Consider the following 22200-nt stretch of genomic DNA (forward strand, 5'->3'; position numbering starts at 1 on the left):
CATCTGCTCCTGTGATAAAGAATGCCTAAGGCTGCACAACTTTTAGCTGAAACAGCCAGATTTGCTTAAGGTAGGTGAACTTTAAAATTGTGTGAGGAATAATGTATTGCCAGGGAGCTTGCTTCTGCAGGACACAGTTGCTGTATTAAGAAAATTACCTTTTCTCATCAGTTTAGTCAGAAGTTTTACCAGGGGTTCTGGGAGCAGGGATTGCTGTACTCCACAGGGACATTCCGTGGCAGCCAGCAGTGGATCTGCAGGAAAGCCCTCTGTGTGAAATGGATGTCCATTCTCTGGGTGGTTCTGTGTCCCTGGCAGGACGTGGGGCAGCCTCAGATTCCCCTGAGTGTCTGCTCATGTGCAGGGACGTGTCCAGCTGTGAAAGCATTGCAGGACTCAAACCCACCCACCTGTGACTGCAGAGGAGTGGAAATCCCTGTCTGCACGTGTCTGAGGGAAGGAGGATCAGAGATCCAGATGGATCCTCCTCTGGAAGCTCCCCTCGATATCTGGGGGTGATAGAACAACTCTTTTGGAGTTTGGAAACCAGCAAGTTGGGATTGCAGCTTTGTTCCCAACAGTTCCAAGGGTATGAATAACTCCACACTGAGATCTGCAGCAGTCGTAGTTCTCTTGCAAATATCACATCTCCATTTCCTTCTCCCTGCTTTGTGTGGAGTCCTGCTTTCCAAACAAAGGGCAGGCACAGGATGCAGGACCCTGTTCTTGCTCTGTATCTCAGTCCACTGGATTATGCACATCCATGCACAGAGGTTTTGAGACAGCTGAGAAGAGTCCAGGGAGGAACTCTGCACGTCCTATAATCAGCTTTTCTCTTCTTTCCATGCTGGGGATCACCTCTGCTTCTGAGAAAAAATGTGAATGATCGTAGCGAGTCCAGAGCATCGCCCTGAGGCAGGCAGCCCTCATTCCCTGTGGGGATTGACCAGCCACGAGGCTTTGTTATTGCCATCATCAGTTAAACACAGAGCATGCAGGCTGTGTTCAGATGGAGCCTCTCATAGAGGCTGGCCCTTCTTCCTCTTGGTTGTTTGAAGATAGTTCAGATATCAAGCTTCAGGACTCAGCTCAATTTCCCAGTAAATAGATCTGTGGTATGAGTGCTTGTCAGGATGGAGGGAGTGTGAAAGCATTTGAAAGATCAAAGCAGCACGACTCCCATCAGAGTCAATGGGAACAAGCAGCTAAAATCTTACAAAATGCTTTCAAATTATCCTCCACCTTCGATTCCCTAGCCTTGCTGAAACCAGCTCCTGGAATGTTTTATTGGATGTGTTCCTCTGTCATCCCTCTGAAAGCAAAAGGAGGCTTGGAGGAGCTGTGGGCTCAGGTTGGCAGCGAGGTGCTCTCTTCCCCTGGCTGCCCTGGGAGCTGGGCACAGCTGGGCTTCGTGATCTGGTTTGGGAGCAAAGCTGCTGTTCTTCTCCTCTGCAGTGACCTTGGGCGTGTTCTGAGCCTCTCTTTGCTCTGGGGCTGTCAGAGCCAAGCTCCCCAGCCCCAGGGCTGTGTCTGGGCTCTTCTGCACGGGCAGGGCTTTGCTCTGCTGGGCCTGGCACTGCCCCTTGGAGCACATTTTTATTGGGAAAGCTCCTGCAGCATCTCCAGTGCCCAGGAACTGCAGCGCCCGTCAGAGCCCGCCCTGTGACATGAGCAGCCATGAATAAAACATTGATGAATAAACAGAGCACAAAACCACCTTTTATGAGGTGAAATGGCAGAGATGAAATAGAAACTGCATCTCTTCAGTCCTCACCTGGACTTCCACCCATTCCACAAGTGTGGGCTTGTTTAATCAGTTTTTCTGGACTACATGAGAGGAAATGTTTCTGGCCTGCCTTTCCTATTTATGCTAAATGTAGCTGTTTTCATTGTTTGGTTGATTATTCTCCAATGTCACCGTAATGAGACTTCATTTCTCATCCCAGATAGCACCTGCAGATAACATTGCCCAGCACTTTGTGGCCAGGGAAAGCTTTGTAAACAGTTAATTCCTTCACTCCCACAATGAGGATCATGCTAGCTGTGCTATATAAATAGGTGTTTATATGAAAAAATGCACACAGAGACACACATTTGTGTCATGAGCACTGAGCCCTCACTCTGATGTGCTTCACAAAGTGTTTTCAGGTTGTTTTTTTTTTTTTTTGCAAAATGCTGAAATGCTGTTAGATAATGGGGGTAGTTCAAATATAAAATGTTCATCAGCAGCACCATTGTTGTTATTATTTTACTTGGCTGTGCAAAGAAAGAGACACAGGAATGAAACAGTATTGATCCATGGTGATTTCACTGTCCTAAACCAGGCTTTTGTTTAGCTGGCTGAGGAAAACAGGATGCCTTTTCTTCCATCTTTTTAATACGTTTTTTCCTCGAATCTTCTTGATTTAATGCAGTGTGATCAATTTTCAGGCAGTGGTTTGTCCTGCACGTCAGCATGCCTCACAACTAATGCTATAAATACAGGTGGGAGCAATATCTTCAGCATTTTCTCACATCTAAGAAGGAAAAAAGGAAGTTTGGAGTAGTATTTACTTTGTGCACTGCAAACTCATTTACCTGCATAGCAGCAGCATAAATTGATAAACTTTAGTGCACGGGTGTGGCCAGGAGGGGTGCTGGGCACAGGCTGCTCTGTCCTCTCTGGAAGGGCAGCTGGGAGGGAAGGATGTCCCAGGGCTGGGTCTGCCTCTGGTCCTGGGCAAAACACATTTCCCACTACCACAGGGCCTTTTGCTTTTGTCATCAATATTGAATCTGAGGAGCAAAGATGAAATACTTGTGGTTTTTTTTACCCAGAACACCTGCATTTCTTGGAGATGGCATGCATGGACTACAGACAGGAAAAGTTGTGCATCCCTTATCTCACTATAAGGCACAAAAATCACTGGCATTTTCCAGCTGAGATGAAAGGAGCAACACTTCCAACTAAGGGAGACATTCTCGAAAGTCGTTTATCTGAGCAGATCTGAAATGTTGCTGCAGTTGTTAATTATCATCTCAGTCCTCAGCGGTCCCTAGAGCTGGAGAGTTTCTAGTCAGATCCTGTCTAGTTCAAATCCTTTTCTGCACTGATGTCACCAGGCCAATCTTCCCCATCCTGCACTTAATTGTTTTCTATCCAGCTTTGTGCTTTGCCTTTACCTTTCTTCAATCTCATCTATTTATTTCAGATAGTTTTCTACACTACAAAGATCATTTTGAATTCTAAGCTTGTTCTCCAGAGAACTTCTAACCCCTCCCAGCTTGGCATCATCTGCAAATTTAATGAAATTAATTAAATGAAAATTAAATGAAAGGCTCACATTGACTTCAAGGGGCATTGGAGTGAACCCAAACTGTCTTACATCTTTCACAAGTGGTTCAAGTGAAATACACTTATTGCTTCACAGCCCTTTTTGTAAGGGAGAAAGACGGATGCATGTTGAATAATTCAGGGTCCTCGTTGCTGACTGAGAGAGATTTAACTAATTTGTCAAAATAATGACCCCTGTTCACGGCAGGGAGCAAGTGGGTCTGGATGATTGCTGTCCCCAGAGGGGGGCTGGAGCAGCCTGGGCTCAGCTCAGCCCCTCAGCAGGGCTTGCCTGGGGCTGTGCAGTGCAGGGTGGGCACAGGGCTCGGAGAGGGTGCCAGGTGTGCTGTGCCAGGATGAGAGCTCCCTCCCAGCCTGGTGGGAAGAGCTGCTGCCCTCAGCCAGGCTGCACAGAGTGCTGGCACTGAGCCCCAGCAGGGCCACTGGGACCCCTGGCACAGCCCAGAGCCCTCCCTGCGCTGTGAACCCACACTGGGACCCCTGGCACAGCTCAGTGCCAGAGCCCTCCCTGCTCTGTGAGCCCACCCTGGGACCCCTGGCACAGCTCAGTGCCACAGCCCTCCCTGCTCTGTGAACCCACACTGGAACCCCTGGCACAGCACACAGCCCTCCCTGCTCTGTGAGCCCACCCTGGGACCCCTGGCACAGCTCAGTGCCAGAGCCCTCCCTGCTCTGTGAGCCAACCCTGGGACCCCTGGCACAGCCCAGAGCCCTCCCTGCTCTGTGAGCCCACCCTGGGACCCCTGACACAGCCCAGAGCCCTCCCTGCTCTGTGAACCCACTCACGGGCAGTGAGGGAGGGGAGCTGGTGTTGGTGGCTCAGGGGAGCACAGAAATCCCCTCCCTGCTGGGTGTCCCCCCCCTGCTCGGTGTCCCCTCCCTGCTGGGTGTCCCCTCCCTGATCAGTGTCCCCTCCCTGCTCGGTGTCCCCTCCCTGTCATTGTGGGGAAGGGTCCTCTCTCCCACTCCAGTGCAAGCTCTGGGGTCACTGTCACAGCAGGAGGGTTGGAGAACATTCTCTGGCTCTCCAGCCTGTCCGTGCGGGCTGCTGGCAGCTTTCATCTGGACCTGTGTGTTGTGGCTGCTGTTGGAGCACAGTCCTGCTTATTTATGCTTCTCTGCAAGTGATTCTTGGCTTAAAAAGGCGTAGGACTCTTTCAGAAATTTTTCATGTTTTGCTGTTGCATTATTTTCCCCCTGTCACTTCAAAGTGTTGGCCAACTTTCCAGAGCCTGCCGTGTGTGCATGAGTAAATGTATATTGCAACAGATTTTTCCTTTTTTTCCCTAAGTTGTGATGTTGGATATCTGAACACTTGCCAGAGCAGTAGAACCAGACTTTTCCTGGGCAAACTGTGGCAGAAAGAGGACTGCATCCTTAACTCTTTGAAGTCTCCTGTTACCAAGATGGAAATCTCTTTGTCCTTGCAGCTCTAAAGTCTGCCATTGCTGAGCATATTTCATCTCCTTCTGGCTGTGTTGAAGTGACTGAAAGGCAGTGCCCTTGCTGGGGCGGTGTCTGAGTTCCACAAGTGATTTCAGCAGCCTTTGGGCATTGTTCTGTTCCGTGCCAGCTGAGAATGCCTCAGCTCAGGCTGGTGCCTGCAGATCTGGGCTTGTGGGACACTGCAGGCTGAGTGCACCGAGGAGTTCAAACTCCTCCTCTGCTTTCATCCTGGCATTCTCTTCTCTCTGCAGGGGATTTTCAGTCACTTCTTCTGTGCAGCTCTCATCCCCTTGAAGTCTGTGAAGCTCCGGTCACATCAGTCCTCAGTGCTGTCCCTAATTAAAACTGATGAATGACCCATTAGTGTTCGGACAGATGTTCAGATCTCAGGGCTGTTCCTGTTGGAGGCTGTTTGGGGTTGGATCAAAGCTTTCCAGAGTCAAAGGGACATCACCCTGCTGGGTGGAACTGGCTCTCCTAGAGGCTGGACCCTGGAGCCCCCAGCCCGGTTCGGTGCAGGGCTGGGGCCGTGCCTGCCCGTGCTGTGTGTCGTGCCATGGCCCGTGGCACAGAGGTGCCCAGGCTGGCCAGGCTGCCCCGCTCAGCAGTGATCAGCTGGCAAATCCCACAGATCTCTCATCCCTGTGCCACAGCCAGCCCGGGTGCCCCTGCAGGTGTGTTGGCAAGGCTTGGCACGGGGCCACCATCACCAGCCCTTCGTGTCCCCGTGCCCGGCCTCGTGTGCAGCCCCGCCAGGAGCTCTGCCATCCCTCTGCAGAAGGTGAAACGTTCTTCCTCAGCCCGTGGTAACCACCTGTTGCTGCAGCACGAGCTGCATAATCAGAACTGACAGTCCCTGTCTAGAGATTTCTTGGAAGCTGGAAAAATGAGAATGTTGTCAAAAAAATAGCGACGCTTCTAGTCTGCAATGCAGTGATGGAGATGAAAGATGAGTGAATCCAAGGAGGCAGAGAATATATCAGCCCAGTGCTTTTTTCTAACTAATTTAGGAGTCCAGAATGGTCTGGAAGAATTTACATTTCCCTTACAGCCTTCGAGAAAAAGCATTTTAAGCCAGTTTCTCTATTTCTTTTTCTTTACAAAGAAATCCAACAGCTGTTGGTTTGTCGGACCAAAGTTTAATAGCAGTCATGCATAAAACTACAACAAGGGTGGTAAATTTCTTTATTCTTCAGTTGATGAAAAAGAATTTTTATATTTTATTTGGTTTGAAGCAATTTTCCGTAAAGTTATGAAAACCCTTTAAAGGAGGATCTTATTTTTTTCTAAGAGAAAAAATAAACCAATTGTGGCTCCTAGAATCTAAAGCACGAGGTGGGCTGGGGCCAGCAGGTTCCTGGCAGCTCCTGAGGCAGTGCCAGGCTGGCTCAGGCTCTGCTGCAGGAGCAGACATTGAGTTCTCTGTGTGTGCCCTGGACAGAGCTGCACCCCCAGAGCTGCCCCTGCCCCAGGAGCTGCTGCTGCAGGTGGGAGCTGAAGGGCTGGCCCGAAAAACTGCCCAGAAATGTTATCAGCAGAAAGATGCAGATGGGGATCTCCAGCACCTGAGCTCTTCCTTGTTTCTGACAGATCAGGCTTTGAGAATCCCTGTAGAACAAGGGGATAGGAGCCTGGTTTTACAGATCCATCAAAGGAGATTAAAGGCTGGATTCTCAGGGAGGTTTAAGCACCAAACTCCCCTGGAGTTCAGAGGGAGTTTAACACTTCAGGATCCTTCTGAGTATTGATCTCAATGAATTACAGCCGGCTAGTAAGTGTGTGAGGGAGCAGGAATTAATGCCAGGCTTGTGCAAAGGGGTTCTGTGCCTTTGTGTCCCTTCCTGCCCGTGGGAATAGCACATTCACTGTGCCAAAGGTACCGCGGATTCCATGAGATTGGGTTTTAATTGAGCAGGTTTCATCGTGATGATTTTGTTTTGATTTGTGGCCCCAGTTCATTAAGGCTTATTGGGGGAAATTTGGCAGGGTTTATTCAGTCAGAATTAGTACTCCTGTAAAGCAGCTTCATGAAATGATGCTAATTTCCTTGGAATTTCATCTCTGACAGAAGAAAAAAAGAAGAGGAGTTCAGAGGGAGTTTAACACTTGAGGATCCTTCAGAGTATTGATCTCAATAAATTACAGCTGGCTAGTAAGTGTGTGAGGGAGCAGGAATTAATGCCAGGCTTGTGCAAAGGGGTTCTGTGCCTTTGTGTCCCTTCCTGCCCGTGGGAATAGCACATTCACTGTGCCAAAGGTACCGCGGATTCCATGAGATTGGGTTTTAATTGAGCAGGTTTCATCGTGATGATTTTGTTTTGATTTGTGGCCCCAGTTCATTAAGGCTTATTGGGGGAAATTTGGCAGGGTTTATTCAGTCAGAATTAGTACTCCTGTAAAGCAGCTTCATGAAATGATGCTAATTTCCTTGGAATTTCATCTCTGACAGAAGAAAAAAAGAAGAAAATGATGCTACCAGGTTCTTGTTGTGTCAAGGAAACAACTTGTTTTGACATTTCCAAAATGAAATGTTTTGATTTTTTCATTTTAAAATAACTTTTTCCTTGATGTTGTGGTATTTTTACATAATTTTAATCATTTGAAATTGAAATGAAACTGAATTTCGTGACCCAAAAATGAAAGCAAATGTAGGTGTCTTGCAAGCCCTGCTGAAGTGCAGCATTCATCCTCGAGGCAGCTCGACTGCCAGTGCCAGGGGAGAGGGGACACAGCACCAGGGACACCTCAGGTGGCCCTGGCTGCTCTGAGCCCAGTGCTTTAGGGGGGACAAGCTCTTAAAGGCAGCCCCTGGACAGAAACAAACCACAGCTGAGGACACAGTGTGCAGAGACTTAAAAATGGGCTGGGCAGAAGCTGCTCTGCTCTCACTGCCACCCCGGAAAATGCAGAAAATCTGCAAATCCACTGCACAGAGGAACTGACTGTTCCTAGTAGTGGAAACAGGGGCAAAAGGAGCATGGAAGGGAAAAACTCACTGAAGTTTTATCTGCCAAGTCTGGATTTTAAAAAGCAAAAGGTGATTCCTGAGGGGAGGCTGTTAATGAGGGGATTTTTCAGTTGGTAACACCAACACAGCAGACGTTGTGTCAGACCACAAAGGAGCTATTGCACTTGCAGCTCCAGCTGGATGCTTGCCCAGAATTGTAAGTCCTTTCAAATGTCCCACTGCGTGTTTCACTCGGGTATATTGGGCTGAGGATAACGTACTGATGTTTGCCACAATGCTGCAGAACAAACCAAAATATTTCTTAGAAATTAATTGGCATCAGACTTCTCTTAATCAATATGCTCTACGAGATGCTTCAGGTGGATTAGTGCAGTAAAAATCATTTTTCCTGCACACAGGGCTCTGCTAACACCCATTTATAGCAGTGCTAGGTGGGCTTGCATCATGTCACTGTGGAAAGGCTGGCAGCAAACAAGACCCTTAGAAACTGAGGGAGCTGTTTGGCTCTGGGTACAAAAGGCAGCTGCAGCTGTGGATGCAGGATTTTGTGGTGCCGTGCTGCAATAGGAAAACCTCAGCAGAATGTGCTGATGTTAAAGGTGTGGACGTCCCAAATTCAGAGCACCTCTGGTTTGTCCCAGTGTGCAGAGCTGGGATGTGTCACCTGACAGCTCCTCTGAGACAGGCCAGGCCACAGAGCCAGCTGGGGAGGGTGAGGAGCTGGGAAGCCTTGAGGACACAGCTCTCATTTCACAGGACCATGGGATGGTTTGGGCTGGGAGGGACATCACCAAGGTCCCACCCCTGCTGCTGCTGCATCCTCTGGGATGGACATCTCCTCCCATCCTTGGGGTTTGACCCTGCTGCTGCTGCATCCTCTGGGATGGAGATCTCCTCCTTATCCTTGGGGTTTGACCCTGCTGCTGCTGCATCCTCTGGGATGGAGATCTCCTCCCATCCTTGGGGTTTGCACCTGCTGCTGCTGCATCCTTTTGCTGCATCCTTGCTCAGGAAGGCAGGTGGGACAGGCTCCTTCTGGGGAGGTGTGGGGGCTCAGGGCTGAGCCCTGCAGCCTCCCTGGAGTTCCTGCCCTGCAGCTTTAGGCCGGGCTCAGCCATCCCTGGAGCTCTTGATCCCTGCCCTGCAGCTTTAGGCTGGGCTCAGCCATCCCCGGGTCCCTGATCCCTGCCCAGCCGCCTTAGGCCGTGCTCAGCCATCCTGGGTTCCTGATCCCTGCCCTGCTGCCTTAGGCCGGGCTCAGCCATCCCCGGGTTCCTGATCCCTGCCCTGCTGCCTTAGGCCGGGCTCAGCCATCCCCAGAGCTCCTGATCCTGCCCAGCCGCCTTAGGCCAGGCTCAGCCATCCCCAGAGCTCCTGATCCTGCCCAGCCGCCTTAGGCCGGGCTCAGCCGTCCGCGCGCGGTCCCGCTCAGCGCCAGGTTAAGCGCGGCTCAGTAAAGGTGACTCCGCCTCCCCCGAGTCATTTAGAAGTGACTTATGGAGCTAATAATGGCCTCATCCCTTTGTACCTTGGTACACAGCTTGTGTTCTGAAGGCTTTTATAGCTCAAATGAGCTGCTCTTGCTTATTTATTTCCCTCCTCATTCATTTTTAATGGTTAGCAGAGACTCCCCCATTCTTCTCCTGACAGCAGTGATTTAGGCAGGGCTCATTATCATAACTTACGTTACTAAATATCCCCATTTGTGCTGGTAGACCAAGGAAAATGTGTGCAGTGCTAAATCAGAAGAGATCCCATGAGCCTGGCACGGTGGCAGGGCTGTGTTTGAAGTGTGTGTTGTATACAGAGAGCCCTCGAGGGGAAAGGATCATTTACAGGAACATGGATGGGGACAGAGTCATCCCCAAATACAGATTTTTATGGGGAAATACCAGAGGTTTACCTTCCCAACCGGCCACCCTTGAGATGCACAGACCTAAACTGCTCAAGATACATTTTATTTTCAAAGACTTATTAGCTGTGACTTCATAAGAGTTCCAACAGAATTACTGTAGCAGGAAAGAAGTCTCCTGTGAGGGCTTTACTGTTACCCCATGGGAATTTAATAATGCTAATGAGGTGGGGAAAGACTGTTCCAGTTATTTGTGAGAGCTAGCAGTGAGGTTCTGGGTTCCTCTTCTGGGACTCACGATGTACATTCCCCTTTCCCTCCCTCCCATTAGAGCTTTGGATTCTGTTCAGCCAAAAGCTACCCCAGAGTTTATAGGACCAAAGGAATATCAGCCACAAATTCAGATCTCCCACAGCCAGCCTGCACACAGTGGGAATGGGAAAAGCAGTAAAATGCTTTTAGGAAAGGGATGGGAGCAATGCTCACTGGAGAATGGGATGCAGGAGGTCGGTGTGATAGGGACTGTGGGATTTGTGGGGGGCCTTATTGCTGCTTCCCACGTTTTCCCCAGGCTGGTGAAGTCCTGCTGCAGGGCTTCCAAGAGTTTAGTGTTTTATTCCACAGATAATGTGAAAGAGGAGAAATTAATAGAAACCAATTTCTGTGTTTGGGATGACACCCCAAGAGCGTACAGAGGTGGGCAGTTGAGGGCAGAGATGCCCCCTTTGCAAACTGCACAAAGGCTTTTCAGGTAAATGTAAAGCAGTGCCTTGGGGCAGCAGTGCCCTCGTGGTGTCTGTGCAAGTGTCACTGCTGCTCTGTGCTGGGCTGGCAGTGTGGGACAGAGCACATGCAAGTGTCACTGCAGCTCTGTGCTGGGCTGGCAGTGTGGGACAGAGCACATGCAAGTGTCACTGCAGCTCTGTGCTGGGCTGGCAGTGTGGGACAGAGCACATGCAAGTGTCACTGCAGCTCTGTGCTGGGCTGGCAGTGTGGGACAGAGCACATGCAAGTGTCACTGCAGCTCTGTGCTGGGCTGGCAGTGCGGGACAGAGCACATGCAAGCGTCACTGCAGCTCTGTGCTGGGCTGGCAGTGTGGGACAGAGCACATGCAAGTGTCACTGCTGCTCCGTGCTGGGCTGGCAGTGTGGGACAGAGCACATGCAAGTGTCACTGCTCCTCCGTGCTGGGCTGGCAGTGTGGGACAGACACACCTCTGCCCCGGAGATCAGATCTGTGTCACTCACAGGAAGCTGCCCTAGCTGTTCACTGGTGGAAGAAAAAGAGAGGGACCTGCAGGAGCCAAAAGAAGGCCAAAGCACTTTTATAACCTGCCCACTTCGTGCCCACAAAAGCCATTCAAAGCTCAGTCCCTCGAGAGATAAAAGCCCCCTGTACTGAGAGAATTTCTGGAGCATCTTGTGAACGCTAAGTACAGTCTCCCTTAATTAATGGAAGTCAGCTCGGTGCAGGTGTGTGAGAAGCTCCAGTGACACAAAGCCTAGAAAAGCTTCAGCGAGGGAGCACAGCACCAGAAGGGTTTAATGGCATTATAATGTCCTTGAATCACAGTGGCCACAACACAGAGATGTATTCCAGCAGTACATTAGCAGGAAAAGAAAATCTGCTCTTTTTCTCTTGAGCCCTTGTCACCTTTCCTGAAAGCTGGAGCTGGCATCTCTGGGATATCAGAACTCAAAGGCAGGAGGAGGGGAAATGACAGATGGGGGAGTCCCTGGATTTTGGGAAGGAAACAGATGGGCTGTCCCCACAAATCACCCACCTTTCCCCCGTCCCTTTGTAGCTCTGCTGCGTTTCCAAAGTGCTCAGTGCCTTTCTGGAATGGCTGTGTGTGCCCAGGCTGCTGCAGCCCTGCTGTGCCCCCGGAGCTGAGCTGGGCCAGGGCAGAGCTGCCGGGCACTCCTGGCACTGCAGGGCTGCCCTGGTGTGTTCTGGCCTGGTTTGGTGCTCAGCCCTGTGCTGAGGCCAGGGGCAGGGCAGGCCTGGGGGCACTCCATGCCCACTTGGGTGAGTTTATGAAAGGAAAGGAGCTGGGATCCAGGCTGAGGGTCTGGGATCTGTGCCAGGCTGGAAAGGGAAAGGTGGGCTCAGGAGGGGCCATGGCAGCCAGAGCTACTCTGGGCTCTTCCCATCAGCACCAGCTGGGGAAGCCATGGGAGAGACCCTGGGGCACAGCCAGGGCACAGCCCCCAGTGCCAGCTGTGGGACAGCCCCCAGGGCCAGGGCACACCCAGGGGACACGAAGGGTGCCCAGGGGACACAAAGGGCACCCAGGGGACGTGCAGGGCACCCAGGGGACATGCAGGACCCAGCAGCTCCCACGGCAGTTCAGAAGCTCAGCTCTGATCTCTGGGCTGCCCTCAGGCTCTGGGAAGTGTTCCAGTCCTTAAGTGCCTCAGGGCTGCAGTCCCAGGGCTATCACGCTTAATTGCCTTGTGTTAATTAGCTAAGACTGGCCTGTGTGAGGAAGCAGAGGTGGCAGGGAGGTCACAGAGCTGTTAGCCAGCCAGGAAAGCATTCCCCTGTGCCCCTGGTGCAGCCTGCAGAGCTCAGGAGCCCAGGGCCAGCGGCTCCTCGGTGCCCCTGGGGCCACCCTGCCTTCGTCCTGGGCTCTTCCCACCACATGGAGCCTCTGCTGCTCCCGTCTCGCTGGTGTCTCCGGGGAGGGACGGGAGGCAGGAAGCAGCAGCCAGAGCTCGTTAGCACATGGGAGCCTTGGCTGGTGTGAGAACAGCGCTTAGAACACAAAAACACAACGGGGACAAGCACAGTGCCAGCAGGCAGCAGTTGGGAGAGGGAGCAGATGTGCAGCTCTGCCTGCAGCTCTTCTCACCTGCTGCCTGTTGCACAGGCCAGCAGACACTGCAGCTGGGCTGCTTCTGGCCCTGAACAGCCCTGTGACAGCATGTCTGCCCTGCTGCTGCTCCCAGGGCTTTGCCAAGGCTCAGGGCAGCTGGGATCAGCACTGGAGGGAGGGGATGTGACACCAGTGCCACCAGTGCCCTGGGACCTGTCTGTGCCCAGCTGCCTGCTCTGAGCTCTGAGCAGCACGCTGGGGCTGCATCCTGACAGAAGCTGTTAGGAGCTGGTGTAAAACAGGCTCACCTGAGACACAAACCCCATCAATCTGCCTGTAAACAAACAGCAGCTCAGGAGTTTGACCTTAAAACAGACGTGGCTTGGAAGGGAGACATTGCAAGAGCCATGATAACATTTTTTGGTGTGTCACCTGGGCTCAGGCAAGGCAGGATGGAATGCATTTGCCATGCTGGGCTCTTCCCTCCACATGGAGCCTCTGCTGCTCCCTTCTCACTGGTGTCTCCGGGGAGGGACGGGAGGCAGGAAGCAGCAGCCAGAGCTCGTTAGCACATGGGAGCCTTGGCTGGTGTGAGAACAGCGCTTAGAACACAAAAACACAACGGGGACAAGCACAGTGCCAGCAGGCAGCAGTTGGGAGAGGGAGCAGATGTGCAGCGCTGCCTGCAGCTCTTCTCACCTGCTGCCTGTTGCACAGGCCAGCAGACACTGCAGCTGGGCTGCTTCTGGCCCTGAACAGCCCTGTGACAGCATGTCTGCCCTGCTGCTGCTCCCAGGGCTTTGCCAAGGCTCAGGGCAGCTGGGATCAGCACTGGAGGGAGGGGATGTGACACCAGTGCCACCAGTGCCCTGGGACCTGTCTGTGCCCAGCTGCCTGCTCTGAGCTCTGAGCAGCACGCTGGGGCTGCATCCTGACAGAAGCTGTTAGGAGCTGGTGTAAAACAGGCTCACCTGAGACACAAACCCCATCAATCTGCCTGTAAACAAACAGCAGCTCAGGAGTTTGACCTTAAAACAGACGTGGCTTGGAAGGGAGACATTGCAAGAGCCATGATAACATTTTTTGGTGTGTCACCTGGGCTCAGGCAAGGCAGGATGGAATGCATTTGCCATGGATCTGTCTGTGAGGGGCTGTTGTTGTCTAAAGATAATAATGTTAGGAATGCCAATTATCCTACAAAAGCTGGTGATATTTAAATATGATTTAAACTCATTCAGCATTTAAATAGAAAAGTAGAAAATGGCATTAAATTCAGAGACAAGGACGAGACTATACATTGCAGAGTGAGAAGTATTAAATGCATTGATGGAATGGAATAGAAGGTCTGGCTGGTAATGGATTGTGAAAAGAGCTCAGGGTTCTAATAGATCATTCCTTCAGATCATCAGCACGGTAAAGTGGTAGTTAATAAATTATTTGACGTGTACATTTACTCATATATTTTAACTAACTGTAATGAACAGGTCCTGTCAGCTCACCTAGATCCTTGCAGTAGCTGCTAAATTGCTTGAGTGAGATTTACTAACTCTCTGCAATATTGATGTCCTGAGCTGCAGCTGATAAATGAAAGGACATCAGGGCTGGCTCCTGTTCCAGGGCTCTGCCAGGCTGGCAGCAGGGCTGAAGCTGTGCCCTGCCAGCCCTGAGCCCTTCCCTGGGAGGAGATTTGGTCGTGAGCCCCCCATTCATTCCCTGCTGCCTGTGACAGGACTCTCCAGGAGCTCTGTCCCTCCCAGCTGTGTCTGCAGCACTCACCTGCTCCTCCCCAGCTGAGGGGGCTCTGTGGGCTCTCAGGGGAGAGCAGGAGGACTGGGGGGTCTGAGCTGGGGGCAGAGGAGAGGAGCCTTCTCTCCCTGCCACGATCCAAGGTCTATCCTACTGCTGGAGTGGGAATTAAGGACCAAAAAAAGGCTGTTCCCTTATCTTAGATGATATTAGAACTGTTTAGAGCAGGAAAATCCAGCCTCTTAAAATGGTGCTGAATTACACAGGCTGTTAAGGGCACACCAGGCACCTTTCTTGTTATTCCATGTTGTCCTCTGAACCTGGAGCTAGTTTAAACCTAGATCCCTTCTCTTCCTCCCACTCACTTACCCAGCATGTGGTGAACTTTATAATTAGTAAAGAGACTCATTAATTTTTTTTTCCTTCTCCTTTTTATTTTCAGGTTTCTGACAGATGTGACTATGTCTTTGTCAACGGGAAGGAAATGAAAGGCAAAGTGAACGTCGTAGTTAATTTCACTTACCAGCATCTGAGTGCCCCTTTAGAAATGACAGTGTGGATTCCTCGTCTCCCGCTGCAGATAGAGGTCTCTGACACAGAACTAAATCAGATCAAGGGGTGGAGAGTCCCCATCATCTCTAATAAGAGGTAGGTTTCATTAGAGAATGTTCATTCTGGGCTGTGCACTTGCCAGGGACCTGTCAGGGCCAGTGGATCTGAACATGCTCATTTGGCCTTAATGCAATTCTGCTGTAAATTTGAAGGTCATCAGACATTTATTCAATAGGCTCCTGCACTGGACTTTTAAGGGAAATGGAAGCTGCAGGTAGCACGAACCTGGATTGGAAATCAATTTCCTTTTGTAGCACTAATGACTGAGACAGGAAGAGCCAATTGGTCAGGTTAGGCAGCAAGGAGACACCAGCAAGAGCCAGCTCTGGCAGGGCTGGTCGGTCTCCAGCCTGTTCACAGGTCCTGGCAGCTCCTGGATCCACTGTCAGTGGTCACAATTAGCACACAGCTGTTTCACACCCCTGTGGGGTGCAGTGGCACTGCTGAGTGCCCCACAGTCAGGACACAGAGCTCGCAGGCACTGTCAGTGCTCACAGGACAGAGGATGGATGAAGCAGGTCAGAGCTGTCTGCATCTGTTGTCAATGTTAGTAAGAACAAGAGGAACAAGTTGATAAAGGAGGTCCTTGGTATTCCCAACTGCAAATGAAGCCATAAATGAACCTGTATTTATTCCAAGTTTCTGTTAGCATCAGAGCAAAGACATTTTGGTGGAGATGTGATTTCAAATCGTACTGTACAGAGAGGGATGTGTGTGTAGGTGCAGAGATTTCCATGGCAACACAAAGATGTTTATGGGAAGATCCAGAAAGGAAAGAAGTGTGAAGGTCCTGAAAGCAAGGACTTGACATGAAAAACAATGGAAGAAGCTTGGGAAGGATGGCATGGTGGCAAAGCTGGGAGGGCAGTTGATGGTCTCAGGTGCTGGTTTTGAGTCATGAACACAGGAAACAGGGTAAAAGCAGGAGAAGCTGAAGGAAGCAGCTGGTCCTGGAGCAGGCTGCAGGCTCCCCAGCACAGCTGACCCTGTCCCCACTGCTGTCCACAGGCCGGCCAGGGACAGCGATGACGAGGACGAGGACGAGCGGCGGGGCAGGGGCTGCACCCTGCAGTACCAGCACGCCATGGTCAGGGTGCTGACACAGTTTGTGGCCGAGCCCCCCGAGCCCGGGGCCCAGCTCAGCTTCCTGCTGGGCTCAGACTGGCAGCTGGACATCACCCACCTGGTCAGGGACTTCATGCAGGTGGAGGAGCCCAGGATCGCCCGGCTGCACGATGGGCAGGTGCTGGTTGGGCTGGAGCTGGGCATGACCACAATTCAGGTAGGAGATCACTGACCTGTTCTGCTCCTCCAACTCCCCTGGTGATCCGCTCCCCTCCCTGGCCGTGGGTGATCCAGTATTAATGACAAAAACTGGAGCCATGCACTCCTGAATGGAACAGAATTGGAGCAAGAACTAGAAGGCATGGCAGAGATTGTTTTCTCTCCTTATCTGGTGCCCCAAAGTGTAGCAGATCACAGTTTCATTTAATTTAATCCAACCTGTATATTGGGAGGCTTTTTCTGATTATTTTTGCCTAAGGCTGCTTGTGAACCTGGAGCCAGGATTTGGGTTATCACAAGGCATGCAGCTGCTGGAACAGCTCAGTCTTCTCCCAGCCTGCACTGACAGAGCAAAGGGTAAAGGGAAAATTAACCAGTGGGGGTTAAGGAAGTGAGACTGGAATATTAATCTAAAAATTAATTAAAAGAAAAGGACAAGGAGATGGGGAGAGAGATTATTTCAGTGATAGTGAAGTAGAATACGTGCTAACAAACACTAGGACAGGGAAAAAAATCTCTCTCCAAACATGCTTATCCTCCCAAACTGTCAAAGCAGAAAACAACCAGCACACCTGTCGATAATGAGGTTGTCAAGGCTGGAGAAATGAGATTTGAGATTTTTGACTTTCTGCAAACTCTGCAGAGATTTTCTGAGGGCCTTTCTAAAGCTCTGGAACTTACAGTGCTCCAACCAATGCACGTAAAACTGTGGAAAGAAAAATCCAAGGGTAAAAAGCTGAGAGCAAGTTATATTTAAAGAATACCTCCTATAAGCTGCTTCCAAAATGCTCTGTATCCTGTATGGATCATTAAATTCAACTCGCTTGCTAATGAGCATCGTGGATGTCATGTATCACTGCACTGACCTCTGTGTGTATTTTCTTAACCAAAACAAATTCTCTCTGTCAATTTTGCATTCAGTACCATGAGAGGTTGTTGTAGCAATACATTACCCCTCCTTTCCACAGGACAGAAATAAATACCATTTATTCTGTGGATTTTGTATAAATCTACAGACCTCATTATACTTATGCTACCTCAGAACATGAGGATTAATCAAATACTTCAATTTCACATGAAGATTACATTTACAGCTAGTTACTCCATGTGAGGCAGATGTGGTTCTTGCATTTACAGACAGTTACCACATCTGAGGCAGATGTTGGCACATTGCAGAGGGCAGTGGCACAGCTGATTCCATTTGCACTGGTAAAAGGTGTTATAAGGCCCCTGTTATTGCAGAAGAGTTACAAAATGTGAGTAGCCCTTTCTGATCATATTTGAATAGTGTCTGCTGTGAGAAATTGCTCCCATTGCCATAAACATCCCTTATCTGTGTTACATGAGTTCAGTGCAGATTTTTTACGTGGTGCTGTACAAAATGGCTGTTGGTAACTTTGGTTTTTCTTTGCAGATCCTGTCCCCCCTTTCAGATGCCATCTTGGCTGAGAAGACAGTGACAGTCCTGGACGAGAAGGTGACAATAACTGACCTGGGAGTGCAGCTGGTGACAGGACTGTCCCTCTCTCTGCAGCTCAGCCCGGGGAGCAACAGGGCCATCTTTGCTACTGCAGTAGCACAGGAGCTGCTCCAGTCCCCAAAGCAGGTATGTGCCCAGCTGGGCTGTGTGAAGGAGCTGCTCTCAGGCACGGCCTCTGGCATGTCCAGCTGCTGGAATTGAGCAGGTTTTTACTGACAGTGTGCTAATGAAACGTTCTGTTCATGGGACTTTCCTGAAGGCCACCAAGGGTCCTAAACAGCAAAACAAAGATCTCACAAAAAGGGCACTGTGTTTTAACAGCCCCTGGCAGCAAACACCCCTCCTGTCATGGCTGATCCATAGGTAACAGGCAGTGATGTGTCAGAGCTGAGCACCAGCAGTGCCCTTGCACACACACACACACACACACACACACATGTGCCTTTTCTGTCCCATCCAGCACCCTCTAGATCCCAGGAATCCTGCCATGTTCAACTTCCCACCACAGGTATCCAAATAATCCCTTTAATTCCACCTCTCCATGAGAAAGTGCCTCGTGTTGTGCCAAACTCTTCTTCCTTAGCCACTTCCTGTGAGCACTTTAAGAAGTCAGGGAGCATCCCTTTATTCTGATTCATTACTAGAATATGAATCAGCATCACTGACTCATTTCCTGATTCATGATTTCATAAACCATTTTTTTCCCCTTATTACTCTTAGTTCCTTTATTAGGGAACCAACAGTTACCAAGGGCTTTTGGACTCTGCCATGTCCTCATCGCTCCCTGCTTGGTATTTGTCCTTGTGCTTTGTACACATTTGAAATGTAAACTTTTTTTCCAAACCAAATCCATCAGTCTGGGACTTTCATCAAGGATACACTGGGCTCTTTACACCTAAGCATGTTCTGAGCTTTAAAGGTAACTGGCATGCACATTTGAAGTTTGGCCAATGCTGAGGTGCTTTAATTCATCATGGGGTCTGATCCTTGGGATTCAGGATGAGAAATAATGCAGAGCTGCTGTCTTTATAGGGTGATGAAAATCAGGCTCCTGTGTAGAGTTCCAGGAGTCAAGGAATCGATGCCAGGCATTGAGGGAAGGCCAGTGAGCTCATCCATGGCACGGTGGGGTTGGACAAAGTGCCCTCAGACCAGCCCAGGGCAGGGTTGTGCCAGTCAGCCCCACTGGGTGCCCAGCTCGGGCATTTCAGTGCCCAGAAATGGAGTCTGGACAGGGATCCACATAAACCAGAGAGGAAACTGTGTGCCCCCCAGTCTGGCAGGGCTGCCTCTGCTTTGAAAGGCAGCTGAGTCCCTCCACTGCTCAGGACATGATTTTCAGAGCACAGTCCCTATAGGCAAAGCAATGCAAAATTATTACATGATTATGCAGGTTTAAGCAGCACAGTTGGGAGGATGAGAGTTGATGACATAAATTCTATGCAGCCTTCAAGAAACAGCCAAGGATTAATAAACACAAAGCTGGGATTTATGACAGTGTCAGCAAAGTCTTAGGGCTCTGGCCTGAAATAGAGACAGAAGCAAATCTCCCATTGAAGCAGGGGGAGCTTTGTGGCTCTGAGGATTTCGGAATCAGGCCAGTAGATTGCACACCCTACAATCCCAAAAGACTGGGAGCTTATTCTCCGTGCTCTGAACAGGTGAATGACTTTGTGCTATGAGCAGTTTAAGGGATAATGTGTTTATTCTCTGTACATATGTGGAGTTAGAATGTAAATACTGTCTGTATGAAAAACTGCTTTTTTAAAGAAACAGGACTTTTATATTCACGGTTTTCTCAAGTTGATTTGTTGGTTGGGTGTCTGTCTGTCTGTCTGTCAGACTCTCAGAGCAAGGTGATCCCAACTCTGACGACACAAAAGCTCATTTCAGACAGCAGAGAATGCACTGATGGAGCCAGGTCTGTCTGCTGGGGATTCTCCAGTGCAGATATTCCAACCAGGGCAACTCAGACCATCAGAAGCAGGAATGAGATTCCAGGAGAGCAGCCTGAATTTTATCTGTAAATGACCAATGTATGAATACAAAGATGTTTTTCAGGTGGCACAGCAATTTTCAATAGCCATTTGAGAGTCCTTGTAGGACCTGATTTTCAGAAATGGGTGAGCACATGTTTTCTGAAACTTAAAAATACTTTTAAATGTTTCAAGTTGGAAGCCAAAGTCAAGGATCCCAGGAAAGCTGCAGCATGAGGCATGTTCTCATCACCCAGGTCGGATTCATTGGCATTCAGTGAAAGCCTCCATGCACACTGGAGTACACAATCTGCATTGCTGTGACACGAGATTAAACTTCATTATTGTCTTGCTTTTAATTGCTAACAAGCGTAAAAATTATCCTGGCTGTTTCCTGAAGAAGCAACTGATTGGTTTCCTCTGCTTATACAATCTGCTAATTTAATTTGAGACCCAGGAATCAAGGAGTGAAGGTATGGAGTCATGTGTGGAACTGTTTGCTGTATTAGCTATCTTTAACATGTGCTTTGTGTAATAAGAGGAGACTTTGTATTTTAAGCAGTTTAGAAATAATGTTGGGGATTTTTAATGTAAATATACAACAGTAAATGATCTCAGTCACTGCTAATGCTTCCTGACATGCAATTTATTGTGGTGCTGAAGTAGATTCTGCAGAGCCCAGGGGATACAGCTCCTTTAAGCACCTTTGTGGAAACCAATCTTATTATCAACGAGTGTTTTAGACCAATATTTCTCTTCATGGCTTGGCAAGATATTAATTTCACTGCTCTCCCTATTTATTTCTTTTCTGATCACTACTGGTGTGTGGATCTTGTGAGGAGGAGGCCAGACCAGAACAGAGCACACTTCCCTCAGTGATCACTCTGAGTGGGTCTGTATTTGTTTTATATATTACAGGAAGCAGCCATCAGCTGCTGGATCCAGTTCAGTGATGGATCTGTCATGCCCCTGGATATTTATGACTCCAAAGACTTCTCCTTGTCAGCCACCTCTCTGGATGAGAAGGTGGTCTCCATCCACCATGACCCCAAATTCAAGTGGCCTGTGATTGCTGCTGAGACCGAGGGCCAGGGCACCCTGGTGAAGGTGGAGATGGTGATCAGTGAATCGTGCCAGAAGTCCAAAAGGAAGAGCATCCTGGCTGTTGGCAGCGGCAGCATTAAGGTCAAGTTTGGGCAGAGTGATGCCAACCCCAACGTCAGCGACAGCAAGCACAGGGGTGCTGGTGTCCACCTGGAAAACCACGCCGGCGACCGGCGCCAAAAAAGCACCTGGCCGGAGAGAGGGGGAGGGGATGGGCACTACTACAGCTCCTCCATGGGCCACGAGCAGGGCAGGGCCACCACCACCCACAGGTCTGTCCTGAGCAGGAAGGAGGACAGAGAGAGCCTCCTGGACGATGCCAGCCAGAACCTGCCCGTGGACTTCACCAGCTTCCCCGCGCAGGTGGATGTGCCCAGGGACGGCGGGGACGCGCAGGACAGCGACCTGGTGCAGGCAGCCCGGGGCCTCAGCGACCTGGAGATCGGCATGTACGCCCTGCTGGGCGTCTTCTGCCTGGCCATCCTGGTGTTCCTCATCAACTGCGTCACCTTTGCTTTGAAGTACAGAAACAAGCAGGCTCCCTTTGAAGAGCAGGAGGGCATGAGCCACTCTCACGACTGGGTTGGGCTGAGCAACAGGACTGAGCTCCTGGAGAATCACATCAACTTCTCATCCCAGCAGGATGAACGAATCACAGCCATCGACAGAGGAGTGGACTACGAGGAGAGCAAATACCTCCTCAACACAACTGCCACCAAAAATATCAATGGACAGTCCTTCAGGTCTCCTGAGTCCACATTCAGCGAAGGGAAGGAACAGAAGAGTGAACCAACCACTTCTCCTACCTCCAAGAGGAAACGGGTTAAATTCACCACCTTCACCACCATCTCCTCTGACGATGGCTGTCCAACTGTCAACTCAATCTTGATGAGTAATGAGGATGACATTAAATGGGTCTGCCAGGATATGGACCTGGGCGAGTGCAAAGAGCTTAAGAACTACATGGAGAGGTTACACGAAAATGCGTAACGAGACACAAAAGACTTTTTTGGTTTGGTTTGTTCGTTTGTTTGTTTTTCACTCACCTTCTGCCTTTAATTTTGGGTAGTGGGGCAAAATGTATTCTAACAAGAATCAGCTGGTGGATAATAACTCAATGGAGCCCCAAGAAGCCACCCAAAAGCAGCTGGGAGAGCAGAGATCCTGGACAGCTGTTAAAATTCAAGTCTTCTCTGTGCTCAGAGATGGAAGTGAGAGATGTGTGTGGTTTTTTGATACACGATAACATGAAAAAAATACTTAGAAAAATAATACGGTCTCATTCTCTGTGCTTTCCCAGGAAATCAATAAATATAACAAACTCCAGTGCAGTTTGGATATTACAAAGCTCACACAGCTCTACTGTTCAATATTGCAAGCTTTGGTTAAAAGCAAAAGATTGGTCTCAGAATAAATAGTTCCATGAGAAGAGCATGTCATTCAGGCCACGTGCAGAGAATATCCATCCAGGAACATTAATTTAAAGCTGACAAAAACCAACAGTGTGAACGAAGCAGCTCCCAGAGCTGAGGAGTCATGAGTTTCCAAAGAGTCTGGAGGGGATAAAGGCGTAACTGGG

The 22200-nt window shown here is 49.8% G+C and overlaps 1 protein-coding gene across 1 annotated transcript in view; it reads left to right on the forward strand.

Moving 5' to 3' along the window:
• Positions 1–21611, forward strand: part of TMEM132D (transmembrane protein 132D) — a 192974-nt gene extending 171363 nt beyond the window's left edge. The window contains exons 6-9 of the mRNA XM_041410249.1: positions 14608–14813; positions 15786–16059; positions 17476–17667; positions 20436–21611. Of these exons, the coding sequence (XP_041266183.1) occupies positions 14608–14813; positions 15786–16059; positions 17476–17667; positions 20436–21611 (1848 nt within the window). The remainder of the gene's footprint in view (positions 1–14607; positions 14814–15785; positions 16060–17475; positions 17668–20435) is intronic.
• The last annotated feature ends 589 nt before the right edge of the window (positions 21612–22200 follow it).

The sequence above is a fragment of the Onychostruthus taczanowskii genome, unplaced genomic scaffold (genome assembly GCF_017590055.1).
Source record: "Onychostruthus taczanowskii isolate IOZ18803 unplaced genomic scaffold, ASM1759005v1 scaffold32, whole genome shotgun sequence".
In the NCBI taxonomy this organism is placed as follows: Eukaryota; Metazoa; Chordata; class Aves; order Passeriformes; family Passeridae; genus Onychostruthus; species Onychostruthus taczanowskii.